At 32.6% G+C, this 26,224-nt stretch overlaps 2 protein-coding genes across 2 annotated transcripts in view; both read right to left on the bottom strand.

Moving 5' to 3' along the window:
• Positions 1-295: 295 nt before the first annotated feature.
• On the bottom strand, positions 296-13,665 carry LOC114328252 (reelin domain-containing protein 1). Its single transcript, XM_050659609.1, has 3 exons — positions 13,427-13,665; positions 8,709-8,922; positions 296-473 (listed from the first exon to the last, which is right to left on the bottom strand). The coding sequence occupies exons 1-3, from the start codon at positions 13,626-13,628 to the stop codon at positions 410-412; spliced, it is 480 nt and encodes a 159-aa protein (XP_050515566.1). The 5' UTR covers positions 13,629-13,665; the 3' UTR covers positions 296-409.
• Positions 13,666-13,795: 130 nt separating this feature from the next.
• Positions 13,796-26,224, bottom strand: part of LOC114328250 (histone-lysine N-methyltransferase EHMT1) — an 88,619-nt gene continuing 76,190 nt past the window's right edge. The window contains exon 15 of the mRNA XM_028277049.2: positions 13,796-13,939. Within this exon, the coding sequence (XP_028132850.2) occupies positions 13,882-13,939 (58 nt within the window). The 3' untranslated portion in view covers positions 13,796-13,881. The remainder of the gene's footprint in view (positions 13,940-26,224) is intronic.

The raw sequence follows: 26,224 nt of genomic DNA, 5'->3' as shown, positions 1-26,224 counted from the left end.
ATACCATACTGTCGGTGTGCGCATGCGCGCGGATCAATCAAATTTTACCCTCAATTGATTCGCCGCTAAAGAAGAATATCTTCAAAAACTACTTTTCCTATAAAGAAATTAATATAGTATCATTAAATAAAGTCATCTTAAGACATACCTGAAAATATTCACCGAATTTTATAACCGTTTATGTCAAATTCGTATTAAAATGTTTTAAGTGTTCGTAAAATAAAGCCAGTTAAAATTAAAATATGCGATAGGTACTAAATATCTTAAAACCCATTAATAAAGAAAAACAAATCAATAAAAAAATCATTTTTTATTACGATTTCTTAATATAATTTACTTACAAACTAATAAGGAAGGATTTTTATTACAATTTACAAAATTTAATCTAATATTCATTTAAGTCCTATATTTACGACCTAACTTGAGACACTAAATTCGACCAAAATTCTGAATACTCCTTTAGCACCGTTCCCCTGGAAAAGAGTGGTTTTATTAATCATTCAATTAAGAGATCTATTAAACAATGAATGGTAATAAACTTTAGTTGTAAAGTTTATGTTCTTTTTTGTGTGTTGTCGATATAATTTTGATTTGTTGTTCACCTTGCGACACACCTTTTTGATTAGAACAACTGACGTGGAAAATGTTACTTGTATCTTTTTATTTTAATCAGTAAATAAGGCCATTATCAATATACTTCATTCACTTCTAAACAAAAGCAAGTATATAATTCGATAAATAGAAGCAGACTATGGCTAGCAATGCTAGAAATGGGAATACCAAAAAAATTAGTGGAGCTAACTCAAATGTGCATGACACATTTATATGCATAGGTAGGTAAAGATAGGATGTTTCCTACAACGATGCCATTTAGAATAACATCAGGACCTAGACAAGGAGACCCCTTATTTTGCTATTCAATTTGGCCATAGATTTATGCAATAAGTAAAATATGTGTTGGTATTTGCTGATGATCTAGCTATAGGTCTGGATCCCGCGTATGAAAAAAAAGTTGATTAATAGCAAGCTGAAAATTTGTTAATAGCTTAAGGGTGTCTAGTCGGACAAACTTTGATATATGGGAACACTGGAACAGGGGAAGTCTTAATTGTGGAACAGGTTAAAAATTTGGAACGGTCAGACCACGAAAACGGCACATGTATTTTGTCCGACAGAACAGACTTAAACTCTATGAAAAGAGATTAAACTCTCATGCAAAAATCAGACTGCTATTTATCACCAAATGGGCGTTTTAATGAGTGGAACATGTAGAATATGTCAAATGACAGGAATTATACAGGTGATAAATAATAGCAGTCTGATTTTTGTATGAGAGTTTAATCTCTGTTCGGAGAGTTTAAGTCTATTCTGTCGGACAAAATAAACGTCCCGTTTTCGTGGTCTGACCGTTCCAAATTTTTAACCTGTTCCACAATTAAAACTGCCCCTGTTCCAGTGTTCCCATATATCAAAGTTTATCCGACTAGACACCCTTAAGGCTATGGGTACATAATTCGCAAATATTTTACGTGTATCCCTACTTTTTCTGTCTTTACACGGCAAATTACGTGTAGTAAAATTCACACTGGTGTGGATATGTAAACATTACTAGAATGTCATTCTACTTGAAAATGTCATAATTAATTTAAAGAGATGGCTTTTGAATGTTCTTGGATAACTGTTATTTTTATAATTGCAAATTACTAATTCAGTTAATAAATGTGATAATTTTTTCACTAACTATGTTTTCAGTGATTGTAATAATTTATTTGTACAACAAAAACTAATAATCAATCGAGAAAAGAGGAAAAGTGTTAAAGTGATTTTTTAATAATATGTTGTTATTTTGGAACGCTTACAATTTTGAACATCTCTAACAACAAAATACTTGGATCACAGGATATATCTGATGTATTCTCTGCTTGGACCTTTCACAAATAATACACAATAAATAACTTTTTATTAAGTTCACGTCTTAAATCAATTATTTATCAAATACACTATATATCAATAATATTTAATCAATTTCTCAAAATATTCCCGATGCAATGTCAAATATTTAAAATTGTCACTGATTGTCAGTGTCTGACTGACAATATATGCTGACAATATTATATTCGGTTGAGTGCGTTGTAAGACAAAGACAGATTTGGAAAATATTACCACGGCATTGTGTTAATTTTTTTCAAATCCTGAAAAAACCAATAAATATTTTTGAAAAATTTAAACGCAGAATGAAAGACTAAATTATTACCGAGGGCCGAAAGTCCCTTAGAATAAATAAAAAGTTTATTTTGAATGAGATATTTGAATTTAAAAATCACACTAAATTTTCTCTTAGTTTTTTCACCCCTGTAACTTATTAAAATAAACATTGTAGAAGTTCTCAGGGACTTTCGGCCCTCGCTAATAACGTAATCTTTCATTCTGCGTTTAAATTTTTCCAAAATACTTATTAGTTTTCTCAGGATTTGAAAAAAATGAATCCCCATTTGAATAGCATTGCAGCCGAAAATACGTTCCGATCCTCTTAAGCTATTAACAAATTTTCAGCTTGCTATTAATCAACTTTTTTTTCATACGCGTAATCCAGACCTAAATGAGTGGTAATAAAATTTAGTTGTAAAGTTTATGTTCTTTTTTGTTTGTTGTTGATATAATTTTGATTTGTTGTTCACCTTGCGACACACTTTTTTGGATTAGAACAACTGATGTGGAAAATGTCACTTGTATTTTTTCTATTAATCAGTAAATAAGGCCATTATCAATATACTTCATTCACTTCTAAACAAAAGCAAGTATATAATTCGATAAATAGAAGCAGACTATGGCTATAGACCTGCTAAAAAGACAATCTAAATTAAGACTGTACCTACATGTCAATTGTTACTAGACCAGACGGTATAAGATATGTGAGAAAAAAAAGATGGAAGGAGGATGTTGAAGCTGATTTATCTAGGTTAGGACTTTTTAACGCTTTTCATTTGTTTCGAGCTTCATGTAGCGGTTACGCTACTAATTAAATTAATTAAAATTGCATTAATAATAGCCCTCCGAATACAATGTATCACCCTATTAATGCAATTTTAATTAAATTAATTTAATTAGTAGCATAACCGCTACATTCTGTCATATGTCGTATATTAATATTATACACGGATTATACGACATATGACAGAAGTTCGAAACAAATGAGAAGCGTTGATAAGCTCTATTGGGGTATAGCAATGGAAAATGGAAGAGCAAGATCGTAGAAGATGTAGAAGTTTTTTTATAAGCATTTATTAAAAATCAGAATTAAACATTATATAAGTTAATTTGATAGCAAGCACAACTTATGTAAACTATAATGTTGTACACTATAGTAGGGATCACCAATTATATTTCCTGAGGGTCCGTTTCGAAAACCTATGACACTTCCGGGGTCCGGAGTTAACACTACCTGTATGGTTGTTCCAATTCGGTAAACAAATCAGAAGGGTGCAGTGCGAATTTTTTAGGCAGACATTGTTTTTGACAGTTTTTTAATAAATCCAAAACATCACCTTTTTTGTTCCCGAAAATATGTTTTTTGCATTTTTGGGTCATCTTAAACAAAAAGATTTTCTGTCATTTTTCTCAAAACTTTATAGATTTCAAGTTTTAAGCGATTTATAAACTGAAAAATGCTAAAATAGGCATTTTCGAAGCTTGAAAATTCATGTGTACATTATTATTTTTGCGGTTGTCAAGTGCCTAAATTGAAATTTAAACATTTAATTTCATGATTCTGATGAGTTATCTGGGTTTATTTCAATTTCGACCGTTTGTTTTTATTGGCGTATTTAATTATCACATTGGCAATAATTAATTGAATAAATAAATAAGTCATTAAGAAAAAAATATGTTAATGATAAATTATAAAATTTTAATAAATGTGAAGTATTTGTTGGTCAATTTTTGGATAAGTACGTATAATAAGTGCGACAGACACGCAACATAAATTGCGATGTGCGGCGACTTAAAAGTCGAGTGGACTAACATAATTAAAAAACAACGGTCTATATTGAAGTAAGTCCCGATTACTCGTTAGAATCTTGAAATTGAATTTATAAACTTCAATTTAGGCACTTGGCAACCTGAAAACTAATAATTTACGTATGAGTTTTCAAACCTCGAAAATGCGTAGGTATTTTCACATTTTTCAGATTTTAAATCGCTTATAACTCGAAAACCATCAACTTTTGAAAAAAATGACAAGAGACCTTTTTTTAAATACAATTTTCGGGGCTAAAAGGTAATTTTGAATTTGTATAAAAAGATTGTTTTGCCCGGCATCCCGAGCCCTTCTGATTTGTTTAAGGAGACATTTTTGAACAGGAATCCACAAAAAATATCGAATCAGAAAATACGTACAACCTGTCTGAAGTTTAAAGTGAGTTTGGTGCAACTGATTCTCATTGGGGAGTTGAGATATTTATCTGTTAACTGAGATCTCTACCGATTTTTAATAAAGTTCATTCTTGATAAAGCGGCTTCGCACACATAAGTTGAGTCAAACATAATATACAATTTCATGGCCAAACATTTTCAAAATTGCCAAACGCTATATTCTGAATTTAATGACGGTCCGCACAAAAGTAGCTCACGGTCCGGATGCGGACCGCGGTCCGCTAATAGGGATGTTCACAAAAAATTAAAAAGTCATTTCAAACATGTAAAACGATTAAGAAACACCCTAGGAATAATTGTCCAAAATTTCAACAAAATTGAAAAAGCCTTTCTATAAAAAATCTTTATTAGAAATCTAGCATTATTTTAAATTTCAAAAACGCTTCTCTATTGGCCTGACGTCACTAGTTGCATACCCCAAGCGCGCGCTATTCTCATAGTGTTACTGTTTACCTGTTTGACGTTTCAGGTCATTTTATTTTGTTCTCTTCTTGTTTTATCAGGGTTAAAGTGGAGTTTTATAGTGAATTTGTTTAGTTTAAAGTGGATAGACTGTTTGTAAGGACATATTTTGGGTTTTACAAAAATAAACAAATAAAATGGAAGAAGGTTTTCAGAAAGCCGATTCGTATAAACTACCGACTGTAGTGTAGATGTAACAATGGTGTATGATTTATTGGCATCTTGTAAAAAAATAAATCTACCACAGCTTTACTGAGTGTATATTCCATATAATTTTCCATGTCTTCTTTAAGCTAAAAAAATAAATGCTTAATACTCCACAAAAAAAATAGAGAAAGTTGTATGCATGCATTGTACGCATGCATATTGTATACATACATTGGCTGGTTATTACTTTACCTTGGTTAGGTGTATTAAAAATATTTTTATTCTTCTTCATGTGCCTTGTCCGTTGTGGACGTTGGCTATCATCATGGCAATTTTAATTTCATTTGAGGCGTTTCTGAATAACTCGATCGATTTTTGTCCAAATCACTGGCGTAAGTTTTTAAGTCATGAGTGTCTTTTCTTCCGGGTCCGCGTTTGCTCTCTATTTTACCTTGCGTTATCAGTTGGAGTATACGATATTTATCATGCCTCATGATATGACCGAAATATTTAAAATTTCGTTTCTTAATTGTAAAAGAGATTTCTTTGTGTTTTCCCATTCGACGCAATACCTGTACGTTGGTGTGGGTCGCCCAGGATATTTTGAGGATACGTGGGTACACCCACATCTCGAATGCCTCTAGCTTTTTCATTAATGTTTCCATTATCGTCCAGGCCTCTGCGCCATATAGCAAGACCGGAAATAATAACATTTTAGCAGCCGCATTTTTAGTGGGAGAGATATTATGTCGCAATGGGTGAAAATATTTCTCATGCATGTTGTTAAATGTTGCTATGTCCTTTTCAACTCTAGATCTTATTTCGGTTGTTTCGTATTTCGAGTTGACAACTGTTCCAAGGTAAAAAATAATTTTGAACTTGGGTATTATACATTTTCATTTCAACCAATCTTTTCACTAAATTATTAATGATTTTAATATAATATAAAGTCATACCTACATCCACATGTAGTTATTTCAAGGTTTACTTTTACTGTATGTATTATTAGAATCCCGTTTTTAGGAATATCCCAGTTTAAGGAATACAAATTTGAGGTCCCGAAACTTTTTCATTTACTCTTTAAGGGGGTAGGTGCAAAATCTTGGTCCAATGCTATTTAAATTCATTCATTTTTTTCGAATCCTGAGAAAACTAATAAGTATTTTTGAAAAATGTAAATGCAGAAAGAACAATTACATTATTACCAAGGGCCGAAGTCTCTGGCAAACTTCTATAATGTTTATTTTATTAAGTTAGTTCTTTAAGTTAGTTATTTTGAGTTCTAGCTGCAACAAACCATTTCTTTTTCTGTTTTAAATTGGCTGGAACGATAATAAAAATCTTGTCAGAGCTGTTTTTTGATGTATTTACACACCCAGGAACAAAACAACACTTATTTGGCTTTATTTTTAATAATTAAATACGTAAAAAACTGCGCACATTCAAATACACTGAGTAAATAAGTATACAAAACTAGTCGTCGATTAAAGACGTTACGACTGCTGACGTCACAGACCGTAGCCTCGCTGCAGGGTAACGTTTTTCTAGCCTCCAAGAAAATCAACATTTATCTTAAAAAATATACATTTTTAAACAGTTTTATGATTGTTACGTTTTTATATACCTTTTAATCTATTGAATTTAACTATATTTAAAAATTAGTGAACATCCCTATTGGTGACCCCTGCACTATAGTATTACGTTATGAGGTACATCACCCAGCGGTTTCACCTCAGTTTCAGCGAAGATCTATAGGCCATAATCTTCACAATCTTTTGTTGTTTAGTGGCTGCAGTAGTGGTAATATTAGCTGGTTGGGATGAAGATACGTTTGAAGATGACATTAGCAATAAAAAGATGTAACGTTAAATCGTGGACAAACAAACCAAAAGATACTGTTAGATAACAACTACAGCAAGCAACACGGAGAGTCGGATTAAAGATTTTCCCCTTTGTGATGATTGCGGGAACTAAACCCATTTGTCAAAAAGATAAACTATGGTAAAACCAAAATGATTACGATTATCATCCCGAATGCGAACTTATAGAAATCGAGAAATTGCCCATAGAATTTGTTAAACGATATGTAAATTTTGGTCATGAAATAAGATTAACGGAGGCAAGATGTAGGTACCGATAGAAAGGGTTGATAAATACAAATATCTGAGAACCTGGATGCAAGAAAATAATGTAATAACGATCCAAGCAACAGAAGTTAAGGGGGTAGGCGCAAAATCTGGGTCCAATGCTATTTAAATGCATTATTTTTTTCGAATCCTGAGAAAACTAATACATATTTTTGACAAATTTGAACGCAGAATGAAAGATTACTTTATTAACGAGGGTCGAGAGTCCCTGAAAACTGCTATTATGTTTATTTTAATAAGTTATACAGGGGTGGAAAAAAAGAGAAAAATTAGTGTGATTTTTAATTTCAAATATTTCACTCAAAAGAAACTTTTGTCTATTTTAACCCGGCACCTGCCACGTGGCTTTGCAAGGCGCCAACTGCCACGTGGAGTGCTCACAGCACCCCTTAAAAATTGTCTGTGATCTACTTGTTTATAAACAAAATAATGTGTTGAGTTACACAAGTATATAAAAAAACATGCTTTATTAACTTATTAGCTACTAATATATTATAAAAGTTAAAAAATAAAATTAAAAAGGTGTTATAAGCAAATTAGCAAGTACCAACCCATAATAAATGAAGTAAAATATCTAAAAAAATTAGGATTTATTGAGTATAGAGACTATATTAATAATTTAAATCAGTTGTTACAATAAAAAATATAAATCTGACCTGTTTATCCAAAATACAAAAAAAAATTTAAAAGTTAAACTGCCAGAGGATGACACCCCGATTCGACATTAGAGCTACAAGTTCAGAATGACACTAAATAACCACTTCAAACGTAAACAGATTTGTGCTATATAATATTATAAAAAGCTACTATGACGCACAGCACGGTTAACAAACTTGAAATACCAATTATTTGATAAAAATATGTTATGGGGTACGTGGCAGGTGCCGGGTTAAGGGACCTTCGACCATTGGTAATAATGTACCTAATCTTTTATTGTGCGTTTAAATTTTTCAAAAATATTATGAGTTTTCTCAGGATTCGAAAAAAATGGGACCAAGATTTTGCCCCTACCCTCATAAGGATTAGGATAAATAAGTTTTAAGACATCTATGTCTAGAGATTGTAGAAGTTATTAAAAAACGGAAAGCATATCATCTTGGACATATATTCAGACACAAGAGATATAGCTTCCTTCAACTAATAGTGGAAGCAATAAATAGAAAGAAAACGTGATTCTGGCAAACAACAAAAGACCTAACTGCGCCACATCAAGGATTGCACAGGACTATACCTCCAAACCGTAATAAGAAAAGAACAGAATCGAGATGAATTTGTCGAAGTCATAGCCAGCTTTCATTAGAGACGGCACCTAAAGAAGAGAAGATTATCCCATTCAAATAATCTTATATTTTGCACTTGGATTTAGTCAAAAGCCTTCGTGCAATCAATAGTTCACAAAATATCTTGTTCTAAATCCAGAAAATGTTAACAAAACTGAATATTGAGTTACTACAGAATTAGAACATCAAAGAAATCGTTTTTCCTAAAGAAAAAAGAAACAAGTACGGAAAATGTACTCACGTAAAGTATACTTGTCCTCCTCTTGTGTTGTGTGGTGCCTGCCATACCAATGTAGCGGATTGCTTCGGCTTAGGGTCGGAATGAGTGATGGCGCTGCATTCGGAATGGATTTTGGTGTTTGGCGTCTCTATCCAGCTTCCTATCCACTCGTTGGAGGCGACGTCACGGGCCTGGATGAGGAATCCTTTAAAATTGGACACCCCTTGAATGGTCACTAGACAAAAAAATATATTTAGAGGAACTTTTAGACGAAATTATTTTAAAATGTTACAGTATCTCAGGAAACGAAGCATTTAAAAATCGAAAAATTATTGTCCGTTAGTTTTCAACTGGAATAGGTATCTGGGGGAAGTCGATAGAAATGGTGAGCTATTTCGTCCTCGTGGGTATCGAAATTTTTACTGCGTCATTGCTTTTTATTAAAACTTAAGCAAATAGGCGACTTTTTCATTCACCGTTCTTCAATATTGTGAAAAACTACGCATTGTATGTTCAACAGACGACAAAAAAGGTCGTTTACAAATGGCTGTATAGGTACTTTGTCAACATTTAGAAGTACTATTTCGATCTCATTCTCTTCGTAATGTTTCAAATTTTCAGGTTTTTAAAAAAGGATATTAATTTTTGATTATTTACTTACAAATAATTTATGCAGAATACAGTTATAAATAAAACTGATAAACAATTAACATATCTGCGCCGTTTTAACCTTTACAAAAAAGAAATCAAAATTTCAAGCTTTCATTCGACACCTCACTTGTCATTCTATCTGTATTAATAACGGGGAAGTTATATTCGCGGACCCGTCGAATAATATATCGCTTGTACTATTCCGGTGACTTTAAAACAGTACTTCCGATTGCATTTCTAAAACCGGAAGTCTAGGTCAAATTTCTTACCTTTAGTACCATCCTTGGATTATATATAAGCTTTCATTCGACACCTCATGTGTGCGTCATTCTACCTGATATAATAACGAAAGAGTTATATTCGCGGGCAGACGGACAGACAGTCATGAAACCAGAAGTATATATCCGGCCTCGAAGGTAAACTACACAGTTATTTTGAACAACTGTGTTTAGCGTGTGTTTGCAACAAAGTTTAGAGCATTTAGAATGTTATAAAAATCTGATATATCCCATAATTGTTTGACAGACATCTTTTAATGATAATATATAACCAATTTGTATAATCCAACTAATATAATAAGTAAATAAAGGAACTTATTCAAAACAACACCATGTTGACATGTATGTAGTTTAGTTTACCTCCGAGGTCCAGATATTTTTTGTTCTCATCTTGCGAAGGCGCGTCGAATAATATATAACTTGTACTATTCCGGTGACGGTAAAACGGTACTTCCGGTCGCATTTCTAAAACCGTAAGCCCTAGGTCAAATTTCTCACCTTTAGTGCCATCCTTGGATTATCTTTCAATCGACACCTCATTTGTCATTCTACCTGCTATACATAATGAAGAAGGAGTTGAATTTACGGACTGACAGACAGACGGACGTAAATAATTCAAAGTTTTCACATTTTTTCAAAATTGGGCGAAAACAAAATTTTACAATAGAGCGAAAACAAAATATTTGCTTTGATTATTTCCTAATACTTATATTTTTATTTTAGTTAGTATGTATATCTTCTTCTTCTTAACGTGCCCTATCAAGTCCCCTTGACGTTGGCGATTAACATGGCGAAACTGTCTCTGTCTCGAGCTATTCTAAATAGGTGTTCTGCTTTCTTTATTCCTGTCCACTCCCGGATATTCTTCAACCAAGAGGCCTGCTTTCTACCAATTACTCTGCGTCCTTCGATTTTACCCATCATAATAAGTTGAAGAATATTATACCGGTCTCCCCTTACTACGTGTCCAAAATAGGCCATCTTTCTATATTTGATGTTATCAAGCAGCTCGCGGGTAGCATTTGCTCTCTTAAGGACTGCCACATTTGTCAGCACATGGTATATCTACGTTTAATTTTTGTCTCAATATTTTACCTGTTGTTCTGAAGCTATTTCCTTGTGGCATTTTTATAGTTAACTATTTAGATGGGAAATAAGTCACAATTAAATTGAAAAAAATTATTTTATTAACGTTTCGACGCCCAAGTCGGGTGTCGTTGTCAAAATACAAAATACTACTAAATTAAACAAAAATGTTGTTGCTTAGTAAAAAATTCTTCTAATAATTTATTTAATCTGACCCATTTATATCTGCAATTCAGACATATAAACTGCTTGTCAAAAGTTAGGGATATAGAAAATTCTGCTGAATTTTCATAGTAGATTTTTTCGTGAACAGATTAACGGATTCCGCTATTTTTTTTATTATTTTAGATTTTTCTTTAGTATTTAGATGTGGAAGAAAAGAAATGTTTTTCTTATGTTAAGTTTGAGACTCTCTGTAGGGAGAACGAGGTACAAATGTGAGTATACATCGAAATCGTATTGTAGTCTTATGTTTTGTAAACATTTTGTTTTTTGAATGTCTCTGATATCAATATAAACAAAAAAATAGACGGTTTTGTAATTTAACATGTGTTTTAACCGAAACAAAAGTTTGAGACACCTTGTAGGGAGAAAAAGGCACAAAGGTGAGTATACCTCGATATTATGTTGTAGGCTCATATTTTGTGAATATTTTGTTTTTTTAATTTCTCTAATATCTTTAATAACAAAGAAACTAGACGATATTACTCTTTAATATGTGTTTTACTGACGACATGCATCACATCACACATGTGAAACATAGAAACACATATTAAAGAGTAATACCGTCTAGTTTCTTTGTTATTAAAGATATCAGAGAAATTAAAAAAATAAAATATTCACAAAATACGAGACTACAACATAATATCGAGGTATACTCACCTTTATGCCTTTTTCTCCCTATAAGGTGTCTCAAACTTTTGTTTCGGTTAAAACACATGTTAAATTACAAAACCGTCTATTTTTTTGTTTCTAAAGATATCAGGGACATTCAAACAACAACATGTTCAGAAAACATAAGACTACAATACGATTCTGATGTATACTCATATTGTACCTCGTTCTCCCTACTCAAACTTAACATAAAAAAAATATTTCTTTTCTTCCACCCGGTATAAGTACAAAAAATAAGTTTGAGTAAACCTTTTCACAATTGTGTAAATACTAAAGAAAAATCCAAAATAAAAAAAAATAGCGGAATCCGTCGGTTCGCGAAAAAATCAACTATGAAAATCAACATAATTTTCTATATCCCTAATTTTTGACGAGCAGTTTATTATACATTTTAAAGTAGAAGACTTTAAGATGATATTGCCAATATTTATGAGTTCCGTTCCTGGGACGACTTTACTGAAAGATAGTTCATTCGATTACACGAAATTATTAACGTCGAAACGTTAATAAAATTATTTTTTTCAATTTAATTGTGGCTTATTTCCCATCTAAATAGTTAATTTAATATTTTACCTGTGGTAGGGGAGCAAAGTATGCTAAATGTGCAGTCACTCGAGCGCTTTGGGGACCTATTGGGTTATGATTATTAGGTCCTAAAACCAAAAAAAGTTAAGTAAAATTTTCCATTTTAGCGGGCGCTTGCTATTTTTTGATTTAATTTTCCATTTCCATTAATTGTTTTTTCCGATTATAGCGCCATCTATCCATAATTCGAAAAAAGGGTTCGAATAAAAGTTGCTTATTTTTATGCAGATAATCCAAATCTGCAATAAAAAATGGGGGTTCCCATTTAAAATTTTAAAGTAACCCCCCACCCCACCTCCGTGGGGGGTCGCGTTTGGTACCATTCAATATATTTTTCAAAAATATTAAATAAGTGTATTTTGCAGTTTTTCGATGTGATGTTTATTTTGCTAAATATTGCGGGATTTGTATTTAAAATTTTAAATTTACCCCCCACCCCTCTCTGTGAGGGGTCATGTTTGGTATCTTTCGATAGATTTTTGAAAAATATTGAAAGTGCAGTTTTTAGTTTTTCGATCTGACGTCCATTTCGCGAAATATTCGCTTTTTTCTTGTGAAACTTTGTGACTCACCAATTTCCTTACGCCCCGCTCAAATCGTCAGTTTTTTTAAATATACACTGTTTTGCATGTACTTAACTTACCTTATCTTAATCTGACAATTTCGAGTATTTTTAAGGATAGATTTTTATTTTCGGGCCCCCCTAAACGAACTCCCCTGTGTTAAGAGCCAATATATGGCAGAGGTACATCTGCAGGGTACCACGTTTCTCCACATATGATAATCTGACGCGCTCGAGTAACTGCAAAAATCCCCGCTTGGGCTCCCCTACCACTGTTATACCTAGGGTAAGATAAGAAAAATATTTGTTAAAAGAAAATAACCAAAAACGACATTTTTATTCGAAATAATACAGTTTTCTTCCAAAAATTTGATTTACGACAGTTTTCCCGAAAGAAACGTTAAAACACATTGGTGTTATATGGTCGCCTTTTGAATTAATACTTTTTATAATACGTTTTTCACCGGAAACTTTCAATTGTGACATATCGGTTCGCTACATCTACTGAAATATTTTTAAGGTTGCGATATTAAAGTTTTTTGACGAAAAAGATTATAATGCATTTTGTTGGTAAGATTAACACAAAAATTAAATTTTTTTGAGTTCATGCGCTTTTGAACGGGATGTGCAATATTATGTTAAAGAACTACTTTTTGGTTCAACTAAAAATGTTTCCCACTAACCTGTGATTTGAGTTCCCGGTCCATAATCGGCCTCTGATTGCAGAACCTGGAAGGGGTTGGTTTCTGGTGATTGGGGTCTGGCTTGTCCATGGTATGGCTGGTTAACCCTCGGCTTCACACAAGCATCCACGGGCGCACCGTCTGGAAAGCAGTTGGCCCCCAACACCAAAGAAAAAACAACCATCACTCCAATTCGGTACATGCTTAATCAAAATTTGTCTTGTTGCGTCTGAGAGCGAGATTGAATCATAACTAACATTGATTTTGAAATTGCATGTGAGATACAGGACGGAGGTGGGTCTTGAGACCCACGGGGGTCTCCGCGCTTGGTCTACTTTCACTTTGTTTCATCTCGAGCGTTCGGGTCCATTCAGTTTTCTTGTTGATGGGTTGCATAATCGGAAACACGAAGTCATTTTATCATTGGCGTTTTTCTCGCATACCAAATATGGTCCTTATGTAATAGTAAATACTATTTTGAAACGTGTGAACGTTGAAAACCTTTTGTTCTCTCTATAATAAACAGAAATGTTGCATTTAGAAGCCAGAAAATGAAAAATTTATTGTTATTAACGAATGTGATACGAAACTGGTTCCTGTATGTTGTGAGTTTTGAGTTGTAATTAAGTAGGAGTCATCAGAGTATCATTTTTTGAAAATGCAACTAGCTAAGTAATAAGAATTGAAGAGCTTATTGCAACATAATGGTAAGCCACAATTCTACAGAATTCTCTTTTATTGCATTATGTATTTGAAGAAACCTATGTTAAGCCATATAAAAATTATTTGGTGATTACTGCAATAGATGGCGGAGTTATTGCTGTATCGTGTTTATACAATCGCCCATTTCTGTTCACTTTTTCGCGTAAAACGTGGTAAGCCACATTAAAATGGCGCCGACATCAGGTGCACGTGCTGAATTAAGAGCGGTTTTAAGCGAAAATAGCAGTTTAAGGGCCGGTTGTTCGAACGCTTATCAAAAATGGAATCCACTGATCACTATCAAATATTTAATTACAATTATATTTGAATAAGCGTACTTCTGACAGATGTCATATTTTGAGGTTATGTTGACTGACTTATTTTATTATTTTGGCTTTAATTTAAAATAAACCATAATTAAACTCTTTCTGATGTTATTTTCTTGCTTTTACTTACAAATCAATAATAATAAGCAATTTTTAATAATTTAAGAGCTGCGGCTATATTTTAATTACTGCGTTACCTACAATCAATGAATGATTAGTGTTTTACATGCATTTTTGATGTCTCGATTTGATTCCCATCAAGAAAATTGATTACAATAAACTGATCGATTATAATCAATTTCTTGATTAGCGTTCGAACAACCGGCTCTGAATCAATGAACATAACAATTATTAACATAATTGATTAACTAATTTCATAATTCTAATCAATAATTATGTTTTCAGCAACCCAATCAAAGTTGACATTGACAGTTGTGACAGTAATTAAATATTTGATAATGATCATCATTGATTAGCGTTCGAACAACCGGCCCTAAATGTCAATTTTATTGATGATAGGGATGACAGTGTAACAGACAAAGACCATAAGCCCAGTGGCGATGATTTTCCGTCTCAATCTAGTGAGGTAAGCTTTATTTTCTGATTTTTTGGCTTACCATGTTTTTGCACAAAAATATTCATATATATTACATGGAACAATATGGTATGCCATGTGGCTTATCGAGTTATTGATATAAAATTTTTGAAATATTCGCAAATTCTAGAGTGTAATACAGTCTCTTTTTGTTGTTCTAGGATGAATTGCAGGAACCAATACCCAGGCTTTTTAAAGATAAGGAGGTTAATTCAGAGAAGAAAAAACCAACAAGATGGAGACAACGAAATGAGGAACACTATGATCGAAATGAAAGAAAAAGAAGCCGTAATTCAGGACAGCAGTATACTTCTAAGAAAACCAAGACGATTATTAGTTCACGTGAAATTGGCGAAGAAAATTCCGTTTTACGGAAAGGCAGACCTGCAATAATAGAGTTGTCAAACATTCCCAAGAAATATAACGAACCTCTGAAAATTGCGAAAAATAAACTGGACAATATAAAAAGTTTGTTTATATCCCGCCAGTGTACCACACTTTTTATAATCAGTTAAACGCAGCTTCTGAAGTTAATGAAGAAGTGGAAATTGTAGAAACATAACATAACGATTTTTTAAATTTAACAATATGTTAAGCCACATTTTTTTTTAATAAACTTATTTTTTTAATATAAATATGTGTTTTTTTTTGTGAAATAATAAATGTACATGTATTTTAATAACTAATATAACTAACTAACAAGCGTTCAGGTTTTTACATTTAAACCAATATTTTTTAGATTTTTTTAAAACTTCAAACATTGATATCTCGGTTTTATTATTTTGTGGCTTACCATTATGTTGCAATAAGCTCTTCAATTACATGTAGGTACTAGCTGTCGGAGCAAGATAACTGTTTTTTCATCTAAATTGGACGCTATGTTATGTTTTGATACAACACAAATTTTGTTTTATGCCCTTTATTTGCTTTATAACATTCACTAATTTTTTTATTATACTGGGTTGGGATAAAGTATGGAACCAAGCAAATATCTTTGAAACGAAAAGAACAATATTTATGAAACTTTGCATGCAAGTACAGTGACGCAAAAGGCATCTGTTGCCATACTTTTTGTTACTACTCCACTTCCGGTTTCACCGAAAATACCCTTAACTTATTTAATTTAAATGGGACACCCTGTATATTCTTGCGGATTTTAAAAGAACTTGTTATTTTTAATTCATACATACCAAATTTGGTAGAAAAAATTTGTTAAAAAGTGGCGGTAGATAATTTTTTGTATTAATACAACGTAGTAGGAAATAAACGAGTACCATCTATACTGTAGACTAAAATTGTTGTTTACATGCACTGCATGACTTACTTGAATTTAGTATAGTAGGTAAAACTGTTACTGAACTAATTGACAGAAATAAGTTATATTAAAAATGGTTTTAGCCCAATAAATGACCCTTTCGGACTGTAATTTTCAGGGACAACTCCGAATTGCATGAAAATTTGGATTTAGGTTCTACTTACCCTCCACTTCAAAGTTGAATTTGTGCCTTTGGTTGCTTTTACTTGGGGGTGACATTTACCCTTTCTCGGGGGGTGAAAAACGCGTGTTTAAAATAAGGCCGGAAATGGATAAATTGACTTATTTTAAGCACCTTTTGTTCTATAAAGTTTTTTACGTAAGTCAATACTTTTCGAGTTATTCGCGATTCAAAATGTTGATTTTTCGACAAAAAAACTACGTTTTCAGACCGTTTTTCCCAAATAGCTCAAAAAGTAAATATTTTATCGAAAAAAATATTTTTAGCAAAAGTGTAGCCTATAAAAAAAATGAAAAAAATGGTGTACCAGTAAAGTCTACAAATTGAGTAGAAGCAAAGTTGTAGCTCATGAAAAATACGTTCTTATTCGTCTAATTCCAAATCGAATAATTCAACGCGTAATCACCAAAGAAAAAAGCGTTTTTCGGGAAAACCTTATTAACATTTTTAAAGTATCGAAAAAAAGCTTATTATTTGTTTTTTACAAAAGTTTACAGCATCAATAATAAACGAGTTACACTGAAAAAAAAGTTGGCCCCTTTTTTTGGTAAAAAAAATAGTGAAAACCTCCCTCTATTTTGCATCCTAAATGAAATTAATCGTTTGGCTTTACCATCTATTTTAACTGCATGTGTATTGTTTATACGATCTGTAAGTTTGATTGATTTGAAGTGCTTATTTTTGGAAACATTTGGTTTTATAGTAAAAAAAAATTTCTTAAAATTTTTGAAAAGGTTCATTTTTTCAAAATAACTTAAAAGTATTAGTGATAATAAAAATCTTAAAGAGTAAAAAAATGTAGGTTTTGCTATTATAAATATGCTAGTTTCATTTTGTTTCTCCGTAAGACAAAAATTGGTTAAGATATGGCTGTTCAAAATTTGCATACACTCGTGATTAGTGACCCATTCAAGCTTTCTCAATTATAACCCTTTCAAAAATAAACACTTTAAACCGGTGAGACTGACAGATCATTTAAAAAATAGATAGGTAAGTAAATTGTTTGTAAAGCGGTAGCGATTAATTTCATTTGGGGAGCTAAACACGGCGAGATTTTCATGATTTTTTACAAAAAAAAAGAAGGCCAACTTTATTTTAAGCGTAACTCGCTTATTTTTAATGCTAAAACTTTTGTTAACAATTAAAACAAAGCTTTTTATAAACACTTTAAAAAAGTTTAAATACGTTTTTCCCGAAAAGTGCTTAATTTTTCGGTGATTTCACCTTGAAATATTCGATTTGGAATTAGACGAATAAGAAAAGTATTGACATACGCAAAAAACTCTATAGAACAAAAGTTGCTTAAAATCAGTCAGTTTATCCATTTCCGGTCTTATCTTGAACGTATGTTTTTTCACCCCCGAGAAGGGGTGACTGTCACCCCCCAAGTAAAAGCAACCAACGGCACAATTTCAACTTTGAAGTGGAGGGTAATTAGAACCTAAATCCAAATTTTCATGCAATTCGGAGTTGCCCCTGAAAATTACACGGTGTCGCCGAATTTCCCGTTCATTTACTGGGCTATTTATTTAAGTGAAAAAATCGTATTGAAATATTAATGATAATGGGTTATGGTGAATTTTCATTTTTGTAAGTGAATTTTCCAAATCGATGGATTGGACGTAGAGGATTCATAGAGTGGCCCGCTCGTTCTCCGGACCTCAATCCGTTCGATTTTTTTTCTTTGGGGTTATCTAAAATCACCTGTTTACGTTAGGCGACCAACATGCTTGCAGGATTTGAGACAAAGAATAATTGATGAATGTGAACTAATACGTGGAGGAATCTTGCAAAAAGTGACTCACGAATTTATTTATAGGCTTGCACGTTGTCAGGAGGTGAACAGCAAACATTTTCAACATTTAAAATTATTTTTTTTATTCTTAATATCATTGGTCTAACGTTAACCTATTTTTTAACTGTAAAGAGATTTATGTCTTGTTTTAATAGTTTTTCTTCCAAACTTGGTATGTATGAATTAAAAATAACAAGTTCTTTTAAAATCTGCAAAAATATACAGGGTGTCCCATTTAAAGTAAATAAGTTAAGGGTATTCTCGGTGAAACCGGAAGTGGAGTAGTAACAAAAAATATGGCATCAGATACCTTTTGCATCACTGTACTTGCATGCAAAGTTTCATAAATATTGTTCTTTTCGTTTCAAAGATATTTGCTTGGTTCCATACTTTATCCCAACTCCTATATTTGTTATATTATATACAGGGTGAGATTTTAATGCGACATTGGTCAATAATTCCATTATGGTAGAGAATATCCAAAAAAGTTATTTAGAATAAATGTAGGCAATGATATTTTTCAGGCTTGGATCATATGCCGAATTCCTCTTCTTCTTTTGGTATCATAACCCTGGATGGGTCTTTGCCTGTCTGGCAAAGTTTTACTTATGTCCTTTTACTTAGATCTCTCTTGTGCCCTTCTCCTTCATTGTCTTATGTTCATGGCTATCAGGTCGTCTTCCACAACAGTCTTTGACTTTTAACAAATCTTACAATATGCCATGCCGATCGTGCCGAATTCTACGAGGTTTAATAACTACGTGGCCAACCAAACATAGGTAGGTACCTTCTTTTTTCATGCTTAAATTCCTACCATAATTCCTATTAAACCATATATATATATATATATATATATATATATATATATATATATATATATATATATATATATAATATATATATATATATATATATATTATATATATATATTGCAGTGGCGACGCGTGACTTTTTCTAAAGTGTTACCAAAACCAGATGTAAAAAATCCTATTTAAAAAAATATTTTGAACCTCCCAAGTATGTTTTTGTTTTCAATCCTGTGGGATAAAATTAAACAAATCACTTTTCCCAAATTATATGTACGTAATTATGTATATGTAACAGGTATAACAATAAGTAATAAACAAACTAAACATATTATTCTACCATAAAATTAACATAAAAAATGAACAAGTAGGAAAAAGAACAGATGTTGGAAACTATTGTTTATATTTTAATTCTTCCATTTTCAATATCATTTTATTCTTTAAAATAATAAATAAAAAAATATACAAGTAGAATGACTTTTCAAGTAGTTGATCAATTACGCAATACGTAGCAACACTCTTCCAAGTTTAAATGCACGCACACTGTAATCTGTAATAGGTACTAAACATACTAAACCAACGGTTTACCAATCTTCAAAATGGTAACAATACTGATATGCACCGCGTGCCCGCGCGCCGTCTCTAGACCCGTCGGTCCTTCAAAATTTTCAGAGCTAGTCCCGAGCGATGGCGAGGTTTCTCCTGCGTTACAGTTACCAGTGCCAGTATTGGTAACGGCATATGATAACGTGTCATGGATTCACATATCTCGCCAATATTTTCGTGCTTCTAGTTGGGTATTTACTGGTAACTATAACTAGGTACTATAACAAGTATTTCTGTTGGTAAAAAATATAAATGGAATTATTTCGTAGTAGTCATAAAATATTTATTTGCAAGATTTGTAACTGTTACCAATGGTAACAGTGGTTACATGGACGCTTCGCCACTGATATATTGTAAGAACAGGGTTTGTGAAAGAAATCTAAAGATGAGATGATACACAGAGGGTGTTCTATTTAGAAAATTGTATGTTTACTTTACCACGTATAGTTATCAATCACCCTGTAGTAGAATTTGACATAATATTCAAGCCTGGAGAATATAATTTCGTACATTTTTTCTAAATAACCCTTTTTGGATATTCTGTACTACAATGGAAGTTCACTTGCCTATTTTAAAAATTTCAGTCTGACCTCTTGTTAATCTTGCTATCCTTTTTTGCGGAAATAAGTAGACAAATAGACAAAGCCTGTTATAAAGGCATACCTAACAGAAAAAAATATAATAAGAACGTGTTCTTAGACACGTAACAGGGGTGCGGGCATAAAAAATCCCAATAAAATAACGCAAGACAACTTAAAGAAGTTGTTGGCCTCTAAAAATGACAATGCCAATATAAAAAAGGAACCCAATGTATTTCGCAACATATTTAACGTATTTCTCCTGATTTTGTTTTTTATATAAAATAAAACCATAGTTTTGTCTTGTTTTTTATTTACAACCTAAACACATCCCCTCAACTTTCTGCAACCACCCCCGCCTATGAGAATGACATAACGCGCATTCATTTTAATGTCTTTTTGTTCCTTTATCTCGATTAATTATCTTGATTTGTTGATGCCTATGTTGCAATGATTTTGTTAAAATTGAAGAAAGCTGTATTAGATTTTAGTACTATTAAGTGTGGTACTTACAAACCAGTTGTAAGCGACATTTTTGTAACTATATTTCGTAAACACGCGTATCAGAAAGTAGGTAGGTACATTATAACAATTATTTGTGATGTAATAGAATCGTTAATGGCAATTTAATGGCATATATTAGATATATGACAAATGTATATGAAGATTTGAAATACCGGCTTATATTAGTAACAAAAATTATATAATTAGGAAGAATGTTTATACGTTATGCGCGTTTATAAGATTAACTAGGTACTATAAAATTAAAAAATTATAAAACATTCACTCAGTTTAGTATTTTAAATTTTAACTCAAGTTAGAAGAAAAAATATGGGATAAAGTATATAAATTTTTTTTTCGGAACTAAAAAATTTGTAAGTCAACAAGATAAAGTCGGAATTCTTGTGAACTTTACGGATTTATAGATGATACGTGAACGTGAAAATGTCAAAGATCTTGAGAATGTGCGCGTCGTGTAAGTGTAAAGTATGTTGCCTATACGAAACGTCATACGTGTCAGAACCGCAATCAGCAACATTGTGGCCAGTGAAAAAAAAATTACTTAAAAAATAAACATGTGAGATCAAGAATATACCTACATTAGAAATAAAGATTACAACAGTCTAATAAAAATAAAATATAATTAATGTGAAAGACAGATTAAATAAACGAGGAATCGATGTTTTCTTTATAAATTGAGACTAGCATCAAAAACAAAAGATATACAAGGAATAAGAAATGAACTATATATATGATACCGTGATAAACCCAAATACACCTAGGTATAGCAGCAGAAGATGAAAGTGGAAGGAAAGATGACCAGAGAAATTATAAAAACAAAAAACCATATTGGTGGACAATAAAGACAGAAAACCAAATAAAAGAAAAGAAAAAGCTTGCCAAATGTGGCTGACCACAGGAGACTAAGAAGACAGAAGAGAATACAGAAGGCAAACTTATCAAAAAACAATTTTGGCAAAAAATGTAAAGATATAAATAGGTAAATGGGAAACTCAAAAGGAATGGAGGCTTGGAAAACGTTGAGAAACGTCAGATAAATTAATGAAGAATTAAGACAAATATCAATTTAACAAATGCTTATTTGATGAAAAAATACCGAAGGAATGGAAAATGGGCTCCCTTTACATAAAAGGGAAACAAAAAAGACCCCAATAATTATATAGGAATAGCTATTTGTATAACAAGGGAGGAAAGTGCTACTTTTCCTCCCAAGAATGAAGTTTACTGCCCGACGCGTAGCGGAGGGCAGTAATCATTCAAGGGAGGAAAAGGCACTTTACTCCCATGTTATACATATGGTTTTTCCTTTCCACCTTCCTCAAATAACAAGTCATTTTTTCATTTTTACTTAATTTATTTATGTAACTAACCAACAAAATTTATTAGAACTAAAACTAACAAGTAGGTACATACAATATAACTGTCAACTGTCAAATATAAGTAAAATTATTAATGTAAACATTGTTAAATCAGAATAGCAATTTACTGTTTTTTACCATTCTGCAAAATACAGAGTGTTTTTAAATAAACGTTAAAATGTATAGATACTTACGTAATAGAAAATTGATATTGTACAGGGCGTCAATAAGTTATATTTCATGATTGAAATACCATGACGTCAAAATATTTTTCCTCCCTAGGGAGGAAAAGTACAACTTTGCTCCCACAATCAAGTCCGGAAAAGTATACTTTCCGTAGAGGTAGGTGGAAAAATAATTATATCTGTGGGGAGGTTGTATAGTAAAATCTTTAGAGAAAGGATAGCGGAAAAGCTGCGAACTTCAGAAGAACAAAGTGGTTTTCGTCCCGGAAGCTCATGTACTGATAATATAATATCTATAAAAAGGCTGATAGAAAAAACAATAGCACTCAACGCTGAATTACATATTATATTCTTCGTGGACTTTCAAAAGGTCTTTGCTAGTATCCCAGTCAACAACCTGTGCAAAGCAATGGAAAATTACGGAGTAGATAACATCTACATACATACCAAAAAATCACTTTTCTTCGAAGACAATGAATGTAGAATAAAAGCTAGACAAAACTACTCAAATGATTTCGACAGGATGCTGCTTGTAACTAGTCCCTACCCTTTTACTGTTGCCACTAGCGGATTACTAATGCAACTTTCACCGGTAATTTTTAAATTTATTATTTAATTGTTATCGCTTATTATTTACAACGCAAAAAAGTAATTAAATTGTAATCGATTTTTTTAAGATTTGCTAATCATTTTGATGTTCTATTGATAAAATATTAATTTCTTACTTCGGATACTTTCACAACTATCGTGTAGATGGCGCTAAGATTAATAGATTAATTTATAATTACATATTACGGAATATTAAGAAAACTTAAATTCAGTATTTAAAACGTAAGTATATTTAAGGTAAAAATATATACCACAGCTTTGACCAACTAATATTTTTTCTAATTAATGTTTTTAATTTCAATTTTAAATTAATTACTTTGACATTTATGTCAAATTTCCCGGAATTTTCCAGCAAGTAGTGACAAGTCAGGTTCCCTGACTTGTCACTACTGGCGCGACTGGCGCTCACGAACTTATATCCCTTCTACGTACGAGCTCACAGCATATGGGAGCGTTCAAGTATTACGTAACGCGATTTTTGAAGATTTTTGACCCCCCCCCCTTCCCCCTTGGTAACGCACTCTAATGGGCGTTTAACTATTGCGTAACGCAATTTTTGAAGATTTTTAGCCCCCTCCCCCAACCTGCGTTACGTAATACTTGAACGGTCCCTATAGTACCGGGTTTCCACTTATATTTTCCCCCATTTTAACTGCCCATAACTTCTAAACGGCTCAAGATAGAAATATGCGGTTTTCGCTGAAATGTTTTAGTTTAGTAAAAGTTTTGTCTGAATGGATTGAATTTTTTATATCGCTTTCAAATACGAAAAAAAAAAATGGCGGATTTTTTAAAAATAAACGTTGTTGACTTTTTTTAATGGAACACCCAGTATATTTTTTTGTAAATTGAAAGAAAGGTCATTCACATATCCAGCGATATAAAGTTTTTCAAAATCGGTTGTCAAATCACTGAGTAATTAATTTTTAAAATGAGAGGTGCACCGTGGATATCACATACCTAAATAACATAACCATGGACGTATAAATAAAGATGGACTAGGCATGCTGTACTCTCTGTTCACCGAAATTTGAAGCCAAACAGTTTATAGGCGCGAGGAAGGGGACGAGGTGATAGACTGTGACATTTCCTTCTTAGTCAGTGGCGTACCTTCCAATAATTGAACGGTATTTGAAACAATTTTTTTATTTGAATAAATGATTACTAATGGTATTTTTAGTATCGTAAACATATACAATATTTGAAAGAAGTGAGAAACAACGAAAAATAAATAATTTTAATTTTCAATGTATAGAATATATTTACAAACATTGTTTTACACAAAAGAATAAAGATGAGTTAGTATTCAAAATCACAAATTACTATTATGCTATATTATACAATATTTTATTCAAACTAATATAATACATAATAGGATGCATCGAAAAAATAAAAGTTTGAAATGTTATATCTAAAGGCGGAAATACATATCCGCGCCGCGAACTCCGCGCCGTGTGAGCGCCGCGCGTTTGAGGCGCGGTTATTGTTCGTTAAAATTTTTCATTTTGACGACCCAGAGGAAACATACGAACGTTTAGTAATTGTAGATAATCATGTCTCTGTCCTGTACTTCTACTACATCTTATTTTGTTATTACATATTCTGAAAATATTTTCTTGTGTCATCTTATGCAATTTACTATTTTATGTGGAATAAGCCACAGTTTGCGAACATTTCGGGAACTACCTTTTCGCTTCCCGGCGACACAAATATAATGGTAGGGGAGCCCAATCGGGGATTTTTGCAGTTACTCGAGCGCGTCAGATTATCATATGGGGAGAAACGTTGTACCCTGCAGATGTACCTCCACCATCTATTGGCTCTTAACACAGGGGGTTCGTTCAGGGGGGCCCGAAAAAAAAATCTATCCTTAAAAATACTCGAAATTGTCAGATTAAGATTAGGTAAGTTAAGTACATGCAAAAGAGTCTATATTTCAAAAATATGACGATTTGAGCGGGGTGTACGGAAATGGGTGAGTCAAAAAGTTTCACAAAAAAAAAGCGAATATTTTGCGAAATGAACGTCAGATTGAAAAACTAAAAACTACGTGTTCAATGTTTTTCAAAAATCTATCGAAAAATACCAAACATGACCCCCACGGAGAGGGGGGGGGGGTAAATTTAAAATTTTAAATACAAATCCCGCGATCTTTCGCAAAATAAACATCATATCGAAAAACTGTAAAATACACTTTATCAATATTTTTAAAAAATCTATCGAATGGTTCCAAACACGACCCCCCACAGAGGTGAGGTGGGGGGCTTACTTTAAAATCTTAAGTGGAAGTCCCCATTTCTTATTGCAGATTTGGATCGTTTGTATAAAAATAAACAACTTTTATTCGAAACAATTTTTCTAATTATGGATAGATGGCGCTGTAATCGGAAAAAAGATTGTAGGAAATGGAAAATTAAATTAAAAAATGGGAAGTCCCCACTAAAATGGAAAATTTTACTTAACTTTTTTTGGTTTTAGGACCTAATAATCACAGCCCAATAGGTCCCCAAAGCGCTTGAGTGACTGCACATTTAGCATACTTTGCTCCCCTACCATAATATATCTGCTTGTTCCTACAACCAGAAACAAAATTAGAGAACTATAGGTTCTTCCACGTTGTGCGTTACCTTTTTCGTTTTCCGGTGACACAATTGTAATGTATCTGCTTGTTTCAACTCCGTTGCTTCACCAGAAGCGAAGTTAGAGAACTATTGGCTCTTCCAAGTTGTGCGTTACCTTTTTGGCTTTCCGGTGACTCAATTATAATATATCTGCTTATTTCAACTCCGTTGCTTCACCAGAAGCAAAGTTAGAAAACTATAGGCTCTTCCAAGTTGTGCGTTACCTTTTTGGCTTTCCGGTGACCCAATTATAATATATCTGCATGTTCCAACTCCGTTGCTTCACCAGAAGCGAAGTTAGAAAACTACTGGGTCTTCCAAGTTGTGCGTTACCTTTTTGGCTTTCCGGTGACCCAATTATAATATATCTGCTTGTTACAACTCCGTTGCTTCACCAGAAGCGAAGTTAGAAAACTATTGGGTCTTCCAAGTTGTGCGTTACCTCTTTCGTTTTCCGGTGACCCAATTATAATATATCTGCTTGTTCCAACTCCGTTGCTTCACCAGCAGCGAAGTTAGAAAACTATTGGGTCTTCCAAGTTGTGCGTTACCTTTTTGGCTTTCCGGTGACCCAATTATAATATATCTGCTTGTTCCAA

Source organism: Diabrotica virgifera, chromosome 8, assembly GCF_917563875.1.
Source record: "Diabrotica virgifera virgifera chromosome 8, PGI_DIABVI_V3a".
NCBI classification, from domain to species: Eukaryota; Metazoa; Arthropoda; class Insecta; order Coleoptera; family Chrysomelidae; genus Diabrotica; species Diabrotica virgifera.
Note: the sequence above shows the minus strand (reverse complement) of the source record. Positions and strands in the feature narration are given on the sequence as shown.

Excerpts from the sequence above, each read along its gene's own strand:
- LOC114328252 (XM_050659609.1), bottom strand. The coding sequence starts at position 13,628 with ATGTACCGAATTGGAGTGATGGTTGTTTTTTCTTTGGTGTTGGGGGCC. Across the intron at positions 8,923-13,426 it reads ACCGGGAACTCAAATCACAG|TGACCATTCAAGGGGTGTCC; the intron begins GTTAGTGGGAAA and ends TTTTTTGTCTAG. Across the intron at positions 474-8,708 it reads GGAGGACAAGTATACTTTAC|GGGAACGGTGCTAAAGGAGT; the intron begins GTGAGTACATTT and ends ACTCTTTTCCAG.